Here is a 23,586-nt window from a genome sequence, read left to right on the forward strand (position 1 = left end):
ATCAAATCTATATTTAAAAAATATGGGGGAAATAAATAATGCCTCTGTATTGCTCAATCGCACGCACGCACGCATGTCAGTCAATGCCATGGAAACCGGACCGAGGGTATTTAAGGCCGCGGACGTTCTGATTCTGCCCTTTGCACTTTGGACTTTGACACGAGCGGACCTCACCTGTGAACCCTCCTGTGAACCCAGACCTGTGAAGGAAACTCTGAGACTTTTGCACTGCTTAAGACTTTTTGTTGGAAACAAAACTTGTTGGCGAACAGAACTACACGAGATCCGGACTACGAGAGACCTGAGACCCCGAGGAAGGCCCTCCGACGACCGAGAGCCGAGGACGAGCCCCTGCTGAAGCGACCGGGCTGTGATTTGGACTATAAGGTAAGACCATTTCTACATTTAATTTAGCATTTTTATTATTAACGTATCCCCTTAAATCCATAAAAGTGTTCTCAGTTTAGAAATCAGTTAAACCTTTTGAGTTTTAACGTTAATAATGTTGACAGGGCATTTTGGGAAAACATATTTTGTGAAAAGTGACACTCAGGCAGGGCCGGAGTGGGGCCACTTTTCAGCCCGGGAATTTCAGGCTCAAGACCAGCCCACTTTTCTCATGGTAGTGGAAATTGGATAAATGAAGCAACAGTTCAGCTCTTACTATCCTGTAGTTCTTTTATTAATACCATGGTCCAACAAATAATGTAACGGTTAAATACAACAATAATAATCCACTTAAGATGAGAAGTTCACAAAAAATATGCATAACATTAAAAAAGGCAGAATAGCATAGCAGGGGTGTCAGACTCAGATTAGGCAGTAGGCCAGATTTGTTGGAGTGAGACCTCATGGGAGACGTCATTGTCATGGTCATTATCATTTTTCTGCATGTGTATTATATAGTGGTGATTTACTCCTTTACTACACCCACTTCCGAGCAAACAATGCATATTGGTTCATCAAGTATTGTCATACTGCTCTTTCTTAGAATATATAACTTTAATTCATATAGTGTCCACTGTTATCCTCTCTACCTGTCCCTGTAGTCATGGCCTCCTCATTGCAAATGTCGGGCTCATCATTTTCAGCAGGAGACTCTTATCTGCTGCTCCGAAGCTACAAAGAAAAATTAAGTCATATTACTGCATACTTCAATATCAATATCAATATTTCCATAATATTTGCAAAGTCTATGGATCGCCATTTTTTAGGTGAGATAAAAAGGCTAATATTTTAATTCAAATTAATATTTTGCTTGGGAATAGGTTGACAACGCTACAATGATATGAATCAAGGCTACTACGTTAGCCGAATAGTTATGTTGCTAATCATTTGGCCTTTGTCTCTCTTTACCAGTTGCCACTTGTGTTTGTCCTCTTGAAAATAAATCTGTAAGCTTGGCACATTTGGCAGCATCCTCCTCCAATGCCTTTCTTTTTTTCAACCTGGCTTTTTCAGCCCCTCCTGCCCTCTTCCTCCCGTCCATCCTCCCTGACGCGTATCGTTGCGGTCGGGCTGGCCCAGCTATCCGTAGCTGAGAACACTTTTTGGAAAAGACCGCGAAGGGCCGAACCAACTCTATTAGGAAGTGCTCCTCTCCCAAATTGAGTTGGTTGGTTCCATAATGGACTGAACCAACTCTATTATTTGAGAGGGGTGAACTTCCTCGCATGGTACAACCCATGCAGAGGCTGTGGTGTCAGAATGCGGAACGTGTTTAACCCACTTTAAGAGAAGATGGACTAACGTGACAAATGTCAACAAATACAATTCTCGACCGGCCCAGAAGTGAAGCGGCCCACCGGGAACTCTCCCGATTCTCCCGATTACCCACCCCGGGCCTGGCTCCTTTGCACTTTGACCTCAACCCGAGCTTGAACCCTCTCGTTGACCAGAGCTGTGAAGCTAACTCCTCGAGCTGTTGACCGCTAGCTGAAAGTTATCCTTGAATCTCGTTCTAGTTACTGACTTCCTCCCGAGAAGCCTGAGAATGGAGGACCACTTGTACGCACGGGGCGGCCAGAGGTAAGTTTTATATTTATATTAGCATTTTTGTTATTGGTTCTTACCTTAAAACCATTTAAAACTTTCTCAGTTGAGAAACTAGTGAAACCTTTTGAGTTTATAGTTGAACAGTTCACAATGTCAAGGGGCCTGTTTGAAAAATACAGATGTGGTGGAGGTTTCTCTGTGTAAAATGATTATTTAAGGACCGGAATGTCTTAAAAGTCGCTGGATATCTGTGGTATGTGTTAACTATTAGTGGAGTGTATTTAAAACAATGTTCTTTTATTTAGAGGGTATCAAATATGACAGATTTTACATTTAAATTTCTGAAGAAAATTAATTAATTAATTCTTAATTCTGAAATTGAATCATGCGTCAGCGTGACGTCATCACACCAGGTGTGTTAGAGACGCATCTGATTGGACAATGAGTTGGTTTGTTTTGACTGAAACGTCACTTATTCAACAAACATCTGCTCCTTTTACTTAATACTATCCCATAAACTATTTCTTTAACAAGTAACCCTCCTGTCGCACAATTAAAGGTTTATAAAGGGGAAAAGTGAGAAGATATGAAACATTGTTTAGTTTAAATGTTTCCCTGCAGCTGTTGGCGACTTCGTTGGAGCTCCACCGCCGCACCCCCCCCCCCCCCCCCTCCCCTCCCAGTTTACGCCAGTGCTCATTTTTCATCTTCATAACGGATAAACGATTAGACGATTATATTTTTGTTTTGTGTTTTGCCAAACATAGCTTAAATGACCACAAAGATATTTTATCGTACAAAAAATCCGACATGGCAAAACGTGTCATGTCAGTTGGCAACCATCAGTAACAAATACCAACATATATCTTCACTCTAAATAATCCAACTAAAGCAATGCATCATTTCTATTTACAAGATTTTCATTGACAAAAATAGAAAATAGGAGAGGAAGTAACAGAACCCGGCAGTATATGAAATGATGCTTTTATACCAAACTCCTAACTGGATGGAGAACATTGAAACAAAACCAAAGAACAGACAACATGGAGGAGGACGTCTCCACAACCGCTGGACCTCAGCAGCATGAATGACGTCCTCTGGAGTCTGAGGACAGGAGACATGAGCCGGCATCTCGTCCAGCAGCTCCCGGAGAGTCCGTCTGGAAGCTCCTCGCCTCCCAGCAGTCGGACACTGCGGTCAACTCAGCCGACACTCGGATCTCCGTGGTCAACTCAACCGACACTTCAATTTCTGTGCACCTATAGACTGATGTTGACGGTAAACGCATTCGATCGGGAGCGCGCGAGGGTTTTGATAAAGTTAGCGGAAGAATTCACGTGACACAACATCCGGTTTTGTAAAGTTAGCGGAAAGAACTACGTGAAACAACATCCGTTTTTCAAAATAAGATGTCGACAAATCATACACTAACATATACAAGTAAACAATTAACTGATTTCGAATCTTTATAGATCGTTTCTGAGATTTAGCTTAAATTATGCTAACATTAAAACGTTTTTACTGTACCAAGGAAGAGTCCCAATTGGGAGATATTTCAAAGTAAAAGTCCTAAATGTTTAAAGAAATCGGTCATTTCTTTAATGTTTGAAGTGCTTTATATATGTTTTTCCCCATAAGCCCCGGCATTGACTGATGCAGCTGTGTTCAGGACAATCTTGACTTCCATTATCCTGGGAATCAGACAAATCTACGGTCCCAATTGGGAGATATTTCAAATTAAAAGTCCAAAATGTTTAAAGAAATCCGTCATTTCTTTCATGTTTGAAGTGCTTTATATATGTTTTTCCCCATAAGCCCCGGCATTGACTGATGCAGCTGTGTTCAGGACAATCTTGACTTCCATTATCCTGGGAATCAGACAAATCTACGGTCCCAATTGGGAGATATTTCAAATTAAAAGTCCAAAATGTTTAAAGAAATCCGTCATTTCTTTCATGTTTGAAGTGCTTTAAATATGTTTTTCCTCATAAGCCCCGGCATTGACTGATGCAGCTGTGTTCAGGACAATCCAGACTTCCATTATCCTGGGAATCAGACAAATCTACGGTCCCAATTGGGAAATATTTCAAATTAAAAGTCCAAAATGTTTAAAGAAATCCGTCATTTCTTTCATGTTTGAAGTGCTTTATATATGTTTTTCCCCATAAGCCCCGGCATTGACTGATGCAGCTGTGTTCAGGACAATCTTGACTTCCATGATCCTGGGAATCAGACAAATCTACGCTCCAAATTGGGAGATATTTCAAATTAAATGTCCTAAATGTTTAATGAAATCGGTCATTTCTTTAATGTTTGAAGTGCTTTATATATGTTTTTCCTCATAAGCCCCAGCATTGACTGATGCAGCTGTGTTCAGGACAATCTTGACTTCCATGATCCTGGGAATCAGACAAATCCACGGTCCAAATTGGGAGATATTTCAAATTAAATGTCCTAAATGTTTAATGAAATCGGTCATTTCTTTAATGTTTGAAGTGCTTTATATATGTTTTTCCTCATAAGCCCCAGCATTGACTGATGCAGCTGTGTTCAGGACAATCTTGACTTCCATTATCCTGGGAATCAGACAAATCTACGGTCCAAATTGGGAGATATTTCAAAGTAAAAGTCCTAAATGTTTAAAGAAATCGGTCATTTCTTTAATGTTTGAAGTGCTTTATATATGTTTTTCCTCATAAGCCCCAGCATTGACTGATGCAGCTGTGTTCAGGACAATCTTGACTTCCATGATCCTGGAAATCAGACAAATCTACGGTCCCAATTGGGAGATATTTCAAATTAAAGTCCTAAATGTTTCAAGAAATCGGTCATTTCTTTAATGTTTGAAGTGCTTTAAATATGTTTTTCCTCATAAGCCCCGGCATTGACTGATGCAGCTGTGTTCAGGACAATCCAGACTTCCATTATCCTGGGAATCAGACAAATCTACGGTCCCAATTGGGAAATATTTCAAATTAAAAGTCCAAAATGTTTAAAGAAATCCGTCATTTCTTTCATGTTTGAAGTGCTTTATATATGTTTTCCCCCATAAGCCCCGGCATTGACTGATGCAGCTGTGTTCAGGACAATCCAGACTTCCATTATCCTGGGAATCAGACAAATCTACGGTCCCAATTGGGAAATATTTCAAATTAAAAGTCCAAAATGTTTAAAGAAATCCGTCATTTCTTTCATGTTTGAAGTGCTTTATATATGTTTTTCCCCATAAGCCCCGGCATTGACTGATGCAGCTGTGTTCAGGACAATCTTGCCTTCCATTATCCTGGGAATCAGACAAATCTACGGTCCAAATTGGGAGATATTTCAAATTAAAAGTCCTAAATGTTTACGAGTAATCGGTAATTTACTTAATGTTTGAGGTGCTTTATATATGTTTACCCGGAAAAATCTGGGAAATAATTTGGGAATTGTTAATAAAACATGATTTACCTTCAACTTCCACTGATATGCATGCAAACTAATACATTGTTTCACACACACACACACACAAACACACACACTGACAGAAACACATAGACACTCACTGTAGCGGCGTTCCGTCGTTGTTGTTTTCTTAATCCACTAAAGAGCTGCAGACACAGTGAGTTTCCTCTCACGTGCATGACAGGAGACCGTTCATTTCCTTTTCTTTCGATTTTATTTTAAACAGCAAAAAACGCTGACAAAGTAAACAAAATAATAAACGTTCAAAACGATCTCATGGTCTTACGTTAAAAAAAACTATATCTCTCATGTCTAATGCGGCTCTGTTCTTACACCTGCTGCCGTCATGACGTCATTAAATAGCCTGGCTCGAGCGTCAGTCATTAACATAAAGATCTTGTAATATATTCAACTTATAGTTCCTCCAAAATGAGCATAAATCTAAATATTAAATTATAAACAATTCTGAAACTTAAATATACTAAAAACACACTTGTGGCTCTTACACTCACATACGTACACACACACACACACACAGGCAGAGACACACATACTCACACACACACCCACACACACACACGCATACTCTGCAGACTGACCCTTGACCTCCCAATTGTCTCTCAGATATAACCCTGCTGCTTTATATTTAATGTATTATATTTACCTAAATACAATACTTTGAGGTCATGAGGGGAATCCCCTCCAAAACTTTCACAAGAGAGAATTGTCACCGTGCCAATAACCCTTATACGATCATTAAAACCAGTCTTTTAGTTAATTTGTCATACTTTCAATTAGCTTAAAGATCTGGATTATTTTCAAATTCAAAGAAGGGCCTCTGAATATGAATACCCTAGAGGTTTGGACCGATAGCTCTGAGTTAAGGGCCCCAAAAACAGGTCCAAAGGGTCAAATTGGGCCTTATTCTCTTAAATTTGCATATTTTTTGACAAGTGCAAAAATGGCCATAATGTCCTAAATATTAGTCCTGGAAATCCCAAATTGAACACAGACACTCAGGACAGGGCCTACAATGAGGTGATGGGGTGAAATTTCCTCCGAAACACCCACAAGAGTTAATTGGCTGTCTGAAATCCAGGACTTGAAGAGGGTGTGTGGTTTAACAAATCTGAGACCCTGTTGTGAGCTTGGGCTGATTTTAGCTTTTTCTTCTAAACATGTCATAGCTTAGCTTTCTTTGCAGGTTGTAGCCCTCCCACATGAGGCCCAACCATGTAAAGCTAACATATAGCACTTAGCATCCCTGTTGGGAAGGGTTTAAAACCCGGAAAAACAACACAATTTAGTGTTAAAAGTACACTGCAATGTGTTATTAAATAACACTAAGAGTGTTAGAAATCAACAACAATTTAGAGTTAAAAATACACTGCAATGTGTCATTAAATAACACCAAGAGTGTTAGAAATCAACAACAATTTAGTGTTAAAAGAACACTGCAATGTGTTATTAAATAACACCAAGAGTGTTAGAAATCAACAACAATTTAGAGTTAAAAATACACTGCAATGTGTCATTAAATAACACCAAGAGTGTTAGAAATCAACAACAATTTAGTGTTAAAAGTACACTTTTGCGTGTCTTTTAACAACACTAGGTGTTAAATATTAACACTATTAATGAGTTAAAATATTAACACTATGCAAAGTGTAAATTTAACTCGGAGCCGGGGTGGATTATATAAACACCAGCAAAGTGTTGATTTTAACACTATGCGAGTTAAATTCACACTTTCGATTTTGCTGTGTATACTGCTCTTTCTTAGAATATATAACTTTAATTCATATAGTGTCCACTGTTATCCTCTCTACCTGTCCCTGTAGTCATGGCCTCCTCATTGCAAATGTCGGGCTCATCATTTTCAGCAGGAGACTCTTATCTGCTGCTCCGAAGCTACAAAGAAAAATTAAGTCATATTACTGCATACTTCAATATCAATATCAATATTTCCATAATATTTGCAAAGTCTATGGATCGCCATTTTTTAGGTGAGATAAAAAGGCTAATATTTTAATTCAAATTAATATTTTGCTTGGGAATAGGTTGACAACGCTACAATGATATGAATCAAGGCTACAACGTTAGCCGAATAGTTATGTTGCTAATCATCAGGCCTTTGTCTCTCTTTACCAGTTGCCACTTGTGTTTGTCCTCTTGAAAATAAATCTGTAAGCTTGGCACATTTGGCAGCATCCTCCTCCAATGCCTTTCTTTTTTTCAACCTGGCTTTTTCAGCCCCTCCTGCCCTCTTCCTCCCGTCCATCCTCCCTGACGCGTATCGTTGCGGTCGGGCTGGCCCAGCTATCCGTAGCTGAGAAAACTTTTTGGAAAAGACCGCGAAGGGCCGAACCAACTCTATTAGGAAGTGCTCCTCTCCCAAATTGAGTTGGTTGGTTCCATAATGGACTGAACCAACTCTATTATTTGAGAGGGGTGAACTTCCTCGCATGGTACAACCCATGCAGAGGCTGTGGTGTCAGAATGCGGAACGTGTTTAACCCACTTTAAGAGAAGATGGACTAACGTGACAAATGTCAACAAATACAATTCTCGACCGGCCCAGAAGTGAAGCGGCCCACCGAACTCTCCCGATTCTCGATTACCACCCCGGCCTGGCTCCTTTGCACTTTGACCTCAACCCGAGCTTGAACCCTCTCGTTGACCAGAGCTGTGAAGCTAACTCCTCGAGCTGTTGACCGCTAGCTGAAAGTTATCCTTGAATCTCGTTCTAGTTACTGACTTCCTCCCGAGAAGCCTGAGAATGGAGGACCACTTATGCAGGCGGCCAGAGGTAAGTTTTATATTTATATTAGCATTTTTGTTATTGGTTCTTACCTTAAAACCATTTAAAACTTTCTCAGTTGAGAAACTAGTGAAACCTTTTGAGTTTATAGTTGAACAGTTCACAATGTCAAGGGGCCTGTTTGAAAAATACAGATGTGGTGGAGGTTTCTCTGTAAAAAGATTATTTAAGGACCGGAATGTCTTAAAAGTCGCTGGATATCTGTGGTATGTGTTAACTATTAGTGGAGTGTATTTAAAACAATGTTATTTTATTTAGAGGGTATCAAATATGACAGATTTTACATTTAAATTTCTGAAGAAAATTAATTAATTAATTCTTAATTCTGAAATTGAATCATGCGTCAGCGTGACGTCATCACACCAGGTGTGTTAGAGACGCATCTGATTGGACAATGAGTTGGTTTGTTTTGACTGAAACGTCACTTATTCAACAAACATCTGCTCCTTTTACTTAATACTATCCCATAAACTATTTCTTTAACAAGTAACCCTCCTGTCGCACAATTAAAGGTTTATAAAGGGGGAAAGTGAGAAGATATGAAACATTGTTTAGTTTAAATGTTTCCCTGCAGCTGTTGGCGACTTCGTTGGGGCTCCACCGCCGCACCCCCCCCCCCCCCCCTCCCCTCCCAGTTTACGCCAGTGCTCATTTTTCATCTTCATAACGGATAAACGATTAGACGATTATATTTTTGTTTTGTGTTTTGCCAAACATAGCTTAAATGACCACAAAGATATTTTATCGTACACAAAATCCGACATGGCAAAACGTGTCATGTCAGTTGGCAACCATCAGTAACAAATACCAACATATATCTTCACTCTAAATAATCCAACTAAAGCAATGCATCATTTCTATTTACAAGATTTTCATTGACAAAAATAGAAAATAGGAGAGGAAGTAACAGAACCCGGCAGTATATGAAATGATGCTTTTATACCAAACTCCTAACTGGATGGAGAACATTGAAACAAAACCAAAGAACAGACAACATGGAGGAGGACGTCTCCACAGCCGCTGGACCTCAGCAGCATGAATGACGTCCTCTGGAGTCCGAGGACAGGAGACATGAGCCGGCATCTCGTCCAGCAGCTCCTGAAGAGTCCGTCTGGAAGCTCCTCGCCTCCCAGCAGCCGGACACAGGGCTCAGCCTTCTGGACTCGCTGAACGTGGCATGTCGGTTCCAACCTGTAGAAGGAATCAAACGGAGACTTTAATCGTAATTCGTAACGTTCATCTTTGGGCCGACGGGCTTTCTGGAAGAACAGCTCCCGTCTCACATCTAAAGAACAGAAAAATATAAACCGGAGCATGACGACCACAATAATGTGTATTTGACATGAATACAGAAAGGGCACTTTTCTCATCCAGGGCAAAGGGGCACGTGCTTGAGCACCACTAGGGATCTACCTGTGAACGTGCCGATGTATATATATATATATATATATATATATATATATATATATATATATATATATATATATATATATATATATATAGGTCACCTGTAACGAGGGCTAACAAGTAGACTGCACTGTGCTCACTCCTCCTCTAGATGGCGATAGCTACCAGGTGCAGCCCATAGTGTCAGGGAAAGGAGGACAGTTTTGCAGCGCAGGAGAATACATGATCGTGCATTGAGGTCAACAAAAGTCTTCACTCTCCAAAAGCAGGATGGAGTTGATAATATCCCGAGGAAAGTGCAGAATTTCAGTGGGTGTAACGGCAAACTTGTCCATGCTATTGAGTGAAGGGAAAGAATAATTACTTTGAAAAAGAACTGAACAAGTTCAGCATCAGCAACAAATGTTGGCATGAAATGTGCAGAGTTTGACTTATGATCAAGTTTGGGTATAAAATGAATAAGGTAGACATTAATACCCACCTTTCAAAAATAGTGTGTTCCTCACACATCAATCAAATGACTCTCATGCATATTCCAATCAAGCAGGTGTCGTAAGTGTAAAAATACAGCTCCAGACATCTGATGACAAGTATCATGTTTGTACAGAGGGGCTGACAGAGACCCATCTGCCACCTCGTTATGAATCATGCCAAGCAATTTGAGTTGTGAGAAAATGAGAAGGTTGAAAGCTAATAACTTGACAAATGAATAATTACTGTAAGGGTTTAAACAAATGAAGTGGCATTGTTTGTGGAATACATTTTTGTTTATGGAGAGCTGTTGATGAATATAAATGTTCCATAATTGTGCTTACCTACGACATAAGGAACATACCTTTCTTGCAAAACTCGTGGTAAAAAAAGAGAGCAGGGCTTTATGTTTAAGCTATAATAAGTTGTGTATAATAAAGGAAGATGACATTAATCACAAGGGTAACATTGTGTTGGAGTTGACACCATAGATATCAATTACTCTTCTGTCCTCGCTTTTCCTTCCTCGTGTGGTGTTTTGAGTGGTTACAAGATCACATTAATTTTGATTTAGCTCCTTCTGTGTCTTCTCGATGTCAGCTGTACGCTATATATGGCTGTTTGTAAGTGATCCGAGCTGTAAGTGTATAAGACATGCTGATGCTCCTGAAATAAAAACTCTATCTCTGGATTACCCCTCACCTGCTGCCAATAAACACTTTATTGGAAAGAGAGAACATGGATGCATATTTGTCTGTATCCCTTTATTTCTATGTTCCCCTGACTAATTACAAACACACAGTGTGCACTCCACAAATGCATGCACTGTCTGAGTTGTCAGTGTTTATGTCTGTGTCTCTGTGGTGGAAAAACAAAAGCATATCAGTTTTGTAAATACCTTTAGGATCATGGTTCTTGGAGGCGGTCTTACTTTTTTTCAACTCCAAAAAGCAACCCAACACGCTCGGGCTTGACACCAACTGGCAGTGCCGGCAGGCTGCCCCCGAACCTTGGAGCGGCATCAAGCAGACCGGGCCAGTCTCCCAGCAGTCAAAACCCAACAGATGCAGCGCACTGAGTCCGACATCACAAAATCTGGAGACTAACATTTGAAATGTTCTCCCTCACACACACACACACACACACAGTTCATCTAAATATAAACACTCCCTCAGCTCGGAGTTGGTGCACGAGTGGAAACAAAATCTAGTACCTGTTTTTACATGGCTTTACTTCTCCAACCGAAAGTTAGATTTTTAATAGAGAAAAGTCCAGACTGTACTGCACGAGTTTTGGAAAGCCAATGTTAATAGTAATATTATTATGAAATCCTCATATTATCACTAATACTTTAAGACATCCTTTGCCAAAAGTGTATATTTGATGCTAGTATGAGAAGTGTTACAATATTAATATTCACTAACTCAATATTTTGGTGTGCCCTGTCAACCCAGTAAAATGTTCAGAGGGAATATTTTTGCAGACATTAGACCCATTTTGGTGGTTCTTGTTTCATTTGAACCCAACCTCTTTCCAAGCACTGCTCTGTGTCTTCTCGGTCAGCTCTCTAATCATGGATTAGTTTGGGCTTGTCAGTACTGTAAAGCTCTGAGAATGAACTTTGATCGTGCGGTTTAATGGGGAGCACAAAGGACAGAGACGAGCGCCTCTCCTTTGCTCACAATCTCTTTTTAACAGACTAAAACACACTTCTTTACTCCAAAGCTCCTGACAATCACAATAACTCAAAATGCTCTTGTCATGCAGCCATGTCAGCCGGCATCAGGGTCAAAGGTGATGCATTTTACTGAAAGTGAAGTTGTGTTTGGAGAAATGACCTAACTGCAAAAGCAGAGGGGAAAAAAGACAAGTTAAACACACACTCGCACAGGCACATCCCGCCCTCGTTCTCCAGACCGATGCTGGCACCAAACATCCTCAGGCTGGCCTCGGCTGGTGGTTTGATAAATTGGCTCGTCGATGTGCATTGTGTCACAGGATTCGTGTGCATTTAGATCTGTGTGTGGGTGTGTGTGTGTGTGGTGGGGGGGGGGGGGCGTGTGTATATGTGTGTGTGCGTGCGTGTGTGCGTCTGCCCGGATACATTGTCGGAGCTGTGAAGTGTTTGGCTTCCTCACTAAGAGCTGCTGTCACAGCCTCAGAAAGCGTGTAATGGGCGCCCATTCTGCCGGAATAAATGCACATCCATACAGTCGCGAAAAAATGTGACATTTCCAAAAGACCTGGGATAATCTAACAGAAGAATTATTTAAAAAATCAAGAAATGTAATTCTTTTCAACTAAGCTCGAAAGGTGTTGTATTTGATTGCTTTAGGAAGTGTTTGTAATCAACAGTGAATTAATGCCCTTTTCCATGAAGTGTGGTTATTGTTAGTCATGGCTATGAAATGTGTGTCTTGGTTTGAAATCATAAAGCTTTTGGTAGTAGATGGTGTGCATTTTGCCTTCTTCAATAAAGTAACATGTGGTTTTTTTCTTCAAATTTGATCGACTCATTGTAAATTCTATAAAAAAATAGCACTAGAGGAAAATGACCATCACACATTTGTTTCACACCAATGTGCTGCCTTCATATTGCAGGTTTTGACTTACAGTGTTTCAGCACAGCAACAAAGTGTTGTGGATCTAAATACCACAGGATGCTTATTCATCGGAATCCCCATAGGGATATAAGAGGAATTCCCAGCAACCTCTTCGAGACACTGGACATTGTCTTCAGTCAAATGCATGCTGGGAAATCTGCAGAAACTCACCATACAAACACCATCAGGAAGCATATGGCTGAGGAATGAGCCTATTCACAGCACACCGCCAACACAGTGGTTCCTAACCGATGTTTCATAGGCTTAAACAGCCTGTTCAGTATAATGGGATAAGGTGACTGTAGCACACTTAATTAGTCTCCCATCACACTGTGGAAACACAATGTCAGTACAACAATAATTACATTACAGGGAATAATGTTGGCGCTCTTTCAGTCTCTCTGTTCATTTGTATGTAAGATAATATTCATGTGGGTGCACTGTGCGGAAACCTACACTCTCGACCATTGCTCCCACTCCCACTCACACTCACACTCACTCACTCGCTCACTCACTCACTCACTCAGTCGCTCCTTCAGTGTACACTACCGCGCGCACTGTGCGAGTCGAGAGCGCTCCCCGTCTCCCATTCATCCCGGTGCGGGCAGCTCACACTTTCTCCTTCTCTGCCCTCCTCTGCCCTCCCTCACGCTGGGATAGCTCACTTTGTTTGTGTTTTCCCTCCGCGGTGCCTTTCGGTCGGAGTAGGAGTGGATGATATCAACAGAGCTTCTACCTCCGCGATAGGCTACTATGGACTAGAGCGGAGGGCTTTAGAGGACACGCGCATCACGACGTGACAGAGCAGCGCGAGGGACTTATTTTTTTATTTGGTTCAGTATTTTCTTTCTTTATTGGAGGGTACGACGCGATTTTATTTTGTATTTTGTAAAGGCACAAAGAAGAGATCTGTATTGCGGAGCAGCGGGACGGAGGACGCTCCAGCTGGCCGGACTCGCGTTAAGTTTGGACGGATTTGACGGCACAGGTGTGTTGAAGGATTACAGACGTTTGGCGGATGGTGGTCGGAGAGGAGTCGCTGCCTCTGCGCAAGGTGAGTGATGGAGTCCGACGTGAAGGCGCAATGTTGACAGGAGAGTTGGTTCAACAGATGCAGTATTTACCCTTATTTGATATCTGAGTCATTCTTCTATCTGTTGCAAGCAGATTACTGAAGGTTGTGTCTCCTTGAATCACTCAATAGCTGAATATAATATTCCTGCTGCAGGGCTGTAAGTCGAGTTTGAAGCTACCTCTGCAAACTTGTTGGTATTTAATCGAGAGATAAATCTACGTTCTCTATCTTTTCTCATAGGATCTAGTTTTTCTTATCGTGCTATCTGTGTCCTTCTTGGGTATTTCATTGAACAATATCACATCGCTTTCAGTTCTATGCATTTCTGGAGCGACTGGTGTCGGGCTGCATGCAACTTGTGATTTGATAAGTTCTGGATATGGTTAATTGTTTGGTCAATAAAATGTTGACAAACAGTGACCAATGTCCCCAGATGTGTTTTGTGTGTAATTTATTCAGTTTACAGTGACACAAGCATGCAGCGCATCCTTCTGTTAGAAAAGATGAAACCAGAGAGGGTATTTCTGCCTGAAAGAGTATACTTAAACTATTATTTGATTATCAATATAGTAAAACCGTAATCTTCTCCCAACTGGCTATTCAAATAATTTAGCTCATTTAATTTCAGCTCCAGAGTAGTTTGAATTTATAAATGAAACTTGGGTGTCTGCAGTAATTTAAATGAGATGATTTTCCTCATGATTCAGAAACTTTTCATTGCAGTTCAAATCCAAGCTCTGGCACACCGTCACGAATGTATGTGAAATGTGAAGACACAGGTCAGATTTATTATGGATTAGGTCTGATACTTGCTGCATATTTTCTCTCGCCTCTATCCCTCTCATCGAGAGTCCACTCAATGCAATGTGTCACTTTGGGAAGAATGCGTCAATCCCAAACAGTCATCTGTGGCAGGATGATCCCAGTTTATGTCCTCGACACAGCACTCGCCTGCCTGTCACCAGGCCCTAATCCCTAACACACACACAAACACACACACGCATACATAAATACTCACACGCACACACACACACAAACTCACACACTGAAACTCATACACACATACATACGCAACACTCGCCTGCCTGTCACCGTGGATCAAAACCCTAACACACACACACACACACACACACAGAACAAGCTATCCCTAAATATCACTCAATCAGACCTCACATGCGATTATTATTTCAGGCCTGAGAAAAGAACATGTTATTGATTACCAGCTCCCCTGCTCGTCGACACTATAGGTCTTTTTTTCCAAGCCAAACCATCTGAGGCTCTGTTTCGATCAGCATGTGCTGACTTCTACTGTACTTCAGGTCACTGCAGCCGACTGGCTCAGGGCGAGAGAGAAATGCACCTTAACCTGACGATAATTTTCATTTTTGGGAATCTTTCAAATAATTGATTAACCTTTTGGTCAATGAAATGTCAGAAGTTTGTGAAAAATGGCCATCAAAGGTTCCTACAGAACAAACAACAGCTCTAGATTAGAGTCGGGACGATTAGTTGAATAATCAATAAGTCAATTGAAAGAACATTTTGATAATCACTTAATTAAAAGTTCAAGCAAAAATGACTGATATATCCTCGTAAAATATATATGTGTATAAATATAGTCTCTTAATTTGGAGGATTTGCTCCTTTACATTGTCTTGTGAAATCTTCAACATCTTTATATTTGGCTTTTGAGCTTTAGTCAAACAGAACAAGACATTTGCAATTTGGGCTTCAGGAAATTGTGATGGTCACAATTTCCAATTTTTAATTACATTTCCTGACTTTATGTTGACCAAGGTAATAATCGGCACATTGATCGATAATGAAAATACCTGTTGATTGCCGCCCTATTCTAAAACCCCACATGTTCAGTTTATTTACAATAAAAGCAATATATAGCATTTGGCTGGAACATCCTAACAATTGAACAGTGCTAAAGATTGTTGCTGAATACATATCTGCATCATTGTTTGTTTCACCATATCTTATTAAATTACAATTGAGGAAAAGGCAAGGTTTTTCTATGTTTCGTTGTGTGTTCCCCTTCAAGCTTTGTAGAATATTTGTTTACACAGTAAATATATCGGCATTAGAATATACTGTATATAAATGTATCACTTTGTATTGATGTCACTTACTGCACTGAATGTAACATCAAACCTAATACTGAAGTGAAGGAGGAAAAAATACCAAAGAAAATAAAACCAGTTCATTATCATGTTGATAATGTGGAGCATATGCAGCGTAGCCGTTGCCGGCTCCGAGCCATCAAGAAGTACAGAAGCCGATTGCATTCTCCCGCTTTCTGTCTCTCATGAGGGGCTGAACGGTATCTGGGGGGAATCTGATTAACCGACTGGCATAAATTACACAGTCCGGGAGGAATAAAACAAAAAGTGTTGTTTTTCTTGGAAAGTACCCACTTTCCTTTTATTCATACCAAAAAAGCACAGGTACACAAAGATAGATACACACACAAAGTTTGTGAGAAATAATAGAAGGCAATGATGCTTCTGAAAAGTGTCTGCTATACTTTGTATGAGGACATGGACTGATATAACTAGTGTTTATGTGTGTGTGTGTGTGTGTGTGTGTGTGTGTTTGTGTTTGTAGGTTTGCAAGTGCTCTAGTTTCTCTAAGGCTGAAGGCATCTCATGTGCTGGTGTGTGTCTTTTGTGTGTGTGTGTGTGTGTTTTCCTGCTGAGTGCTCCATAGCAACAGGCAGCATATCTTCTTCAAATATATTTTTCTCACACACCGTATGCTGTGACCTTTCTGAAAACTGTGTGCATGCCAGTCTTTGCATGGGTGCATCTGTGTGAATGTGTGTGTATGTCCATGTACATCAATGTGTGGGCCATTCGACCTTTCCTAGTGTACATTCATTAATAGCTAATATGGGACCGCCTGTTGTGCCCGTCTACACGATCAAGCTATTGAATCTGTCTCATAGCAGCATCAGTGCACTGCCAACTCTTTCCGAAGAGCTTTTGTGCCTATTTCCTTCTCAAATAAAGCAGATATTGTCAAAATTGTGCAGTATTGATAAGGAGTGTCATGCTTTGAACGAGTGGCAGTTTCTCAATCTTCGATTATTTCTTGAGTTTCTCAACCAGAATAAGACATCTTTAATATTTTAACATGGTTGTTTTGTCATGTTAATATCAGTGTTAAACTAATAACTGGTTCGTTATTTCATATCCGGATATAACAGACAGAGCTCTTGAGAAATCAATTTTCTTTTGCTCCATCACAATGTTTGAAAACTGGCCTGCTGCCAGACAGGGAGGGAACGAGGGAAGGAGAGGGAGATATTGTGGGTGCATTACTGAATGAGGAAAGACGAATATGTTCATCAGATGTGGAAATCATTCTTTTCTGTCTTTGAATTTGTCTAAATTAGTAATTTTTTTTCATAAAAGCTCATAGACATTCTCACAAACACACTGAGGAAGAGATGCAAGATGCACATGTACTTTGGTCATAGCTTCATATTCATATGGACTAGGGTGTTGTGAGGTCATGCCCTTAATTAATCCATCCATGTGTGTATGTCAGTGTGTGCGTGTGTTGTACATCATGCAGTCCAAACTCCTGCAGTACATATCAACAGCATATTCCTTTGTGTGCAGCTCTGTTTGGTCATAATTTACAAAGCACAGTAGCACAGCGCAGTATGACGCTTATATATACACTATATTTGTAGATCACACTCATTATTTAGAAAACATATTGTTTTCTTTAAAACAAATGACAATGGAGGCAGAGTTTTAAAAAAAAAGCTGAAACCGACAGCTGTTAAAAGGGTGGTGTGTGGGTGAATATATAATTTTTGTAAACTTTGTTTCATTTGATCTTATTGAAACTTGTTTGTTTGACCTTGAATTAAATCTAAAATATCTCAAAGTTGTAGTTGCTGTTCTTGTCGGGTTGTTTTCAACATGAACTTTATTTCTTTTGTCTGATCAGATACTCGCATGATCGATGCTCCTCTGTTCTGGTAGCTCCCGTTAGCTGGAAACTGTTCTCTAACAAACACTCGAGGACCAAGCAAGTTCTGTGCTTCAAAGTTAAAGCCATAAGCTCAAATCAATCCTTTCAATGTAATAGCACTCTGCCAGTCTTAGATAATACCGCAACCAGCAAACTCAATAAACTAAAATGTCTCCAATGTGAAAGTTAAGTTCAATCAATCCCAAGGTTCATATCGTCAGCCAAGCATGAAATCAACAGAAATAGTCTATTAACACTCTGCTCTGGACTTACTTTACCCTGACGTTGACCTGTGTAATTATTCCAGCACAATTTCCCAGTGGTTCATGCAGGCTGCCATGTTTTCATCAGAAACCAAGGCTCTCTGTGTGTGTTCATAGGAACGCTGTAGGAGAGAAAGTGCAGTCACACAAATGCAGAGACACACACCATTAAAAAGGTGCATTTATAGGCAGATATGTTACCTGATTGTGGGGATTCCAGCAGGCATGACAACTTACATTTACTTAAGAAAACACATACAGACACACACGCACACGCACACACACACACACACACACACACACACTTACACACGCTGACACATATATGAAATCGGAGCCCTGTGATTGACAGTTGATCCTACAAGGATATTTGTGTACATGTCCCCTTAGGACCAAAATACATCATCAACTCTCAGCCGTGTTGTATTGAAACTATTTATACTTCCGCTTTCCAGTCTTGCCACCAGAATCTTGTAGTAATATTGTTATTGGTCAAGCTTTTTGTGCAACAGAACAATGACATTATTATGATCTAATTAGTAAAAGGGAAAGCGTCATACTTATAATTAGGTGTTCGCAGTCATATCAATTCGGTAATAAACACAGAGAGTAAGAGAGTTATACCGAGAGATTCGCAGAGAAGCAAGTCAAAGCAAAGCAGTATTCGGCTTGTGTCAATTCAATTGTTCCAGATAATGCAATTGTATGCCTGATTTGTTTTACACATCTTATCTTTGTTTCCAATCTCTGAGGTAGTGCACGTTAGTTTGCTCCCTTCTCTATTTCACTCCAATCTGCTTGGTTGTAGAAAACATATTGAACGTGGAAGTTTTGCTTATGGAAAATACATTGAAAATATTGAAATATAATATTGTTCTTACCCAAGAAGAAGTCCCAGTTGCACTCTCTGCTTACCAGAAGCGATGTGCATAAACAGTGTAAGTGTGTTACACTGAGAGGACCACATGCTGCCAACAGCCCTAACCCTATAGACTAGAGTATATTTATGCTCAGGATATTTACCCTCCTTATATCGATCACATATTGCCCCTGGTGTTGTTGGATCCTCAGACGACGCTTTGACATCAGTGCAGTCTCAAGTCCAAATTCACTTGGTACTGAATCTTGGTGTTAAGTGCAAAAACCAAGACATTGTTTAATGCGAAGGAAAAAAATGGAAGAAAGTTACACAAAACCCAATAAGAACATCTGGACAGAATGTGCCGAAGTTTAAAAACACTGCAATTAGTTGCTAATGGAACAGACATACCCCAATAGTTTTGTTGCCATTCAGCATGGCACCCCCCATATGGTACAGTAACATAACAACCCTCATTCTAACTTCGGGCCGCCTTCGTCTCCCCCCATTAACTTGGTTACTGAACACACACACATGCACACCCTCATAGATAAAGGGAGGCAGAGATGTGCTCGGTTAAACTTAGAAAGTTTTACTTTGCCCGGGATAATAGTCTTTATTCACCCTCTAATGAATCCATATTGTGGCCTAAAGCGCTAGATCTGCTATTAATACCATTAACAAGTAATGGCCCAGAGAGAGATTTTCAGAGATTAAAGTACCACCACCACACCAAATATAAGGTCTGAGAAAGGCAGAGAGGTTACAAAGTCTATGAGAGAAACAAACAAATTAATGAATAGAATTTACTTCTATTATTTGCGACACAAGCTGATTTTCCCTGAGAGAGCACTAGTGGGGAGCTTATGTTCATTCGTATTAATCTACTGATGAACAAATGTTCTTTTATCTAATATCTTCTATAACTATGTCTGGAATAAAAGAAGTGGAATTCAAGGACTAAGAGTCTACAGCCATGCTATGTACTGAAGCAATGTGGTGACATGGTAACATGTTCACTTGGTGATGGTTGCATAAAAGGTCAGATGGGGTATTACAATTGTTACAATGTTAAGATATTTCCTAAGATAAGTAAAAACCTTGAACTGCTGAATCACCAAAGTCATTGGAATTCATTCAGGATTAGCATGTTGGCTACGCTAAAATAGTTAACAGGAAAAAGTCAGTGAATCACTAAAGCTATTACGATCCTCTGAGTATACACGTAACATAATATAGTGAGAATGCCCTTTCTTGTTTTTAAGCTTTATTTATTCTGTAAGTCTTATTCGAATCCTGATCCCTTTTGCAAGGGTGAGCTGAGATTGTACATATACCCTATGTCAAATATTATAGAACATATTTTTTTTAGGAAGTATCTCGAAGAAGAATGAATGCGTCTAACTTCAAGTTGCATTGCAAAGTAACTGCAGCAGTAAGCTGCATAATATAGTAGCTTATCTGCTTTGCTTTCGCTAGAGTAGATACGTCTAACTTTATGAATAATCCCTGCCCTCAAGGCCACATTTCCAACACCGGCAGAGAAAAAGAGGTGGAAGGGATTGGGGGGGAGGAGACAGAAAGATGAAAAGTTTACTGTCAATATGTGTGACTGTTTTTGAGTCTGTCAATATAAAGATGCTCCATAATCCTCTGAAATAAAATTTGGGGCACGGGGTAAGGGAGAGACAGTCACGAAATACAGACACACACACTGACTGTGAGGTGCGTTACGTGACCTTGGCGTTAAGTGTGTTTTTCTTTTCTCTGCCACTCTCTTTCCTTTTGGAAAGAGAATTCACCTTATTGGTTTGACTGTACTGAAATGGACAATGAGGGAACAGGGAGGAACCCTAGTCACACACTGTATGTGTCAGGCATTTTGGATCTTTAGCTTTGAACTCTTATTTTTATTTTCCAAAGCCAGACTTGTGTGTTTGTACATTGGCTGTATTTGAGTGTGTGTATGTTTGCAGTTTGCAGCATCGAGCAAGAATAGTACATGGTGAACTCCTTCAGAGCAAACAGAATGAATGAGGATTTGGGTTCAGACTCGGGCTCCTGCTCCTTTGAAGATGTTATTCCCTCAGTCTAGTACCTTTGATTGCTACAGTACAAAGGAGAGGTTTAGCTTGTGTATGTGTGTGTGTGTATGTGTGTGTGTGTGTGTGTGTGTGGTGGGGGGAAAAAAATAGAGAGTGTTGAAAAGATTACATTACAAAGAGTGAAACAGAGTGACACGTCAGAGGGCATTTGCGATATAGGCTTCCATATTATTAACCCTGCCACCTTTTATTTTGTTATCCCCACAAGTGACTCATTAGACTCGTCATTGGCTCTCAGGCTGATGTCTATTTTTCATCTACTGTATGCATAATTTGACAATTAAATGAGATCAGCACTTTCAAAAAAGAAAGGATTGTGACCACAGAAAGAAAGAGAGGAGAGAATACAGTTCACAGCAACACAGAAATGGAACGATCAAATCCTTACTTAAAGGGAAACTTCGCTATTTTTCAACCTATATTCTGTTTCCCATGTGTTTGACTGATGGGAACAACATTTTTTTGAAATTGTCCCCTTATTGAGCAAAAATGTCCGAAAACATTATGGAAAGGACTCTACAAAAGTATAAAACATTGTTCTTAAATTTTCGCTTCATCTGATCTGGTTTGTTTTTGTGTCATGTATAACTTGTTCCCGCAGCCCTCGAATTATCACCCATGTTTCCGGCGTCTTCCGGCAACAAGTCATCCATGAATGATAACAAACAGACCGGAACAATCAAAAGGGAAAGAAACATATTCAATTTCTCGATAGGCTCCTAAGGCTCCATAAGGTCTGAGCATTTATGGCAAACACAAGCACTTTGTGTGGATATACAATGATGAAGTATTGCCTAATATGATTACATTTATTCTCACTTAATAGGCTACTGGACCAAATAAAAAAAATGTTGTCCCAATCAGTCACTTCCAACGTGGGAAAATAGGGTCAAGATTAGAAAAAAACGATCAAGTCCTGCTGCCCCAACCACCTGCTGTCCTCACTTTGTATCCCCCAGTCTCTCTTTATGCCTCTCTCACTGGTGCTCTTTAAGTGTGGCCCATTTTTCAGTCTTCCATGGTTAATCTCTACTTAACGTTGTAACTGTGTGCCAGGGGCAGCAGTAGCTCAGTCGGTAGGGTCTTGGCTTGAGTGACTATCGATGTGCCCTTGAGCAAGTCACCGAACCCTACCAAACTGCTGGCGGTGCAAATCCAGAAAGATGACAATGGAATGAAACAAGGATTTGGCTTTTCAAAGGCAACAGATGTGTTTTCAGTTCTTCACTGAGAATGTTAGTGTCTCCGGAGCTCCCCGCTGGTAAAATACATGACACTATATCGCTGTCAGTACCATAGAGCTCTCATTTCGTGCAACGCGATCTAGTTGCAAGTAATATTACGAATAAATTATTATTCGTAGCCCAGGCGACAGAAAACAGTTTAAGAAGTTGCATTTACTAGACAAGAACAACAAGCCACATTCAAATCAATGCCAGCTTTAAAACAATTGTGGACCAGAGATTTGAGGGCTCAGAGTTCACGTCCATGTCAAATACTGGATGTGAAGCACAACCCTCTTAAGGTTAATTCTGTCTTCAGATGTCTCAGGCTTTCATGCATTCATTAAGTCTTGTATAGGTTTTGCGATCCTGTTTTTGATTTAATTTTTAATTTGAGCTGATGTTCCTGTATAACTTTAATCTCTGTCCTCTGTCCAACAAAAATAAAAATAAAACATCTGTGAGTACATATACACACATATACATTCTGGACTGCGTCTGTGTCGTTTCACACGGACATTACAGCAAAGACAAAAGTATCTCATGTGAAACAACCCAAAATGAAGCCATTAGTTCAGAAGCTGTGCTGACTGATTGGAATCATCCACTTAAATATGAAGGCGTAACACAGCCAACCGCAATCTCTCCGCCACTCCAACCCCATCTTCATGTGCAAGCTATATGTTTGGAATTGTTGGTTTATTAACATTCATTTATCATTTGTGTTTAGTTCACACTCTCAGAATTAACCATTTCGACTATTTAACATTGAATTCCAACATGCTCTTCTCGTGAAGACAATCCCTGCACTTGAAACAGCCCAGCTTGATGGAACTCGACAGGAAAACCGTTAGTGACCAAAATTCAAAGCTTTGTTTGTGCAGCTTGTTTATCATAATTAGCTGATTAGCTGTTCCAACAATGGGAAATGTCACGTTTTTATTTGATCGCAGGTGGCAAAGCCCACTGATAATATATTTTCAATACAAGAGGTTGGAAAATATGGCATCCTCATTGATTGCAGAGTTTCCATTGACCTTTATGTGCATCTAAGGAAACATTAAGATGCTAAATGTACTTCAATTTAAGATTGCTGAACTGTAAAGAAGGAATCGAAATATGAATTTAAATATGAAAGGGTCCAGCCACTGATGCTAAGTATAACACATGGCTATGTTTGGTTCACACCTGTAAATATATTTTTTGCACCAACTATACTCCTCCCCCTCCTCTTTTTTCCTCTCTCCATCTTCTTGCTTCATTGAGCCTGGCTTTCTATTAATCTCACCAGCATATTGAGTCTATTAATTAGTCCACATCTTCCATC

The 23,586-nt window shown here is 40.1% G+C and overlaps 1 protein-coding gene and 1 long non-coding RNA gene across 2 annotated transcripts in view; one reads left to right on the forward strand and one right to left on the reverse strand.

The window, feature by feature from the left end:
- Positions 1 to 9,179: 9,179 nt before the first annotated feature.
- On the reverse strand, positions 9,180 to 22,340 carry LOC130207166 (uncharacterized). Its single transcript, XR_008834242.1, has 2 exons — positions 18,083 to 22,340; positions 9,180 to 9,451 (listed from the first exon to the last, which is right to left on the reverse strand). It is a non-coding gene; the product is annotated as an uncharacterized LOC130207166 (long non-coding RNA).
- Positions 13,398 to 23,586, forward strand: part of zgc:171482 (zinc finger protein) — a 51,092-nt gene continuing 40,903 nt past the window's right edge. Inside the window, exon 1 of the mRNA XM_056435645.1 lies at positions 13,398 to 13,795. Coding sequence (XP_056291620.1) covers positions 13,760 to 13,795 — 36 coding nt within the window. The 5' untranslated portion in view covers positions 13,398 to 13,759. The remainder of the gene's footprint in view (positions 13,796 to 23,586) is intronic.

The sequence above is a fragment of the Pseudoliparis swirei genome, chromosome 17, assembly GCF_029220125.1.
Source record: "Pseudoliparis swirei isolate HS2019 ecotype Mariana Trench chromosome 17, NWPU_hadal_v1, whole genome shotgun sequence".
Classification (NCBI taxonomy): domain Eukaryota; kingdom Metazoa; phylum Chordata; class Actinopteri; order Perciformes; family Liparidae; genus Pseudoliparis; species Pseudoliparis swirei.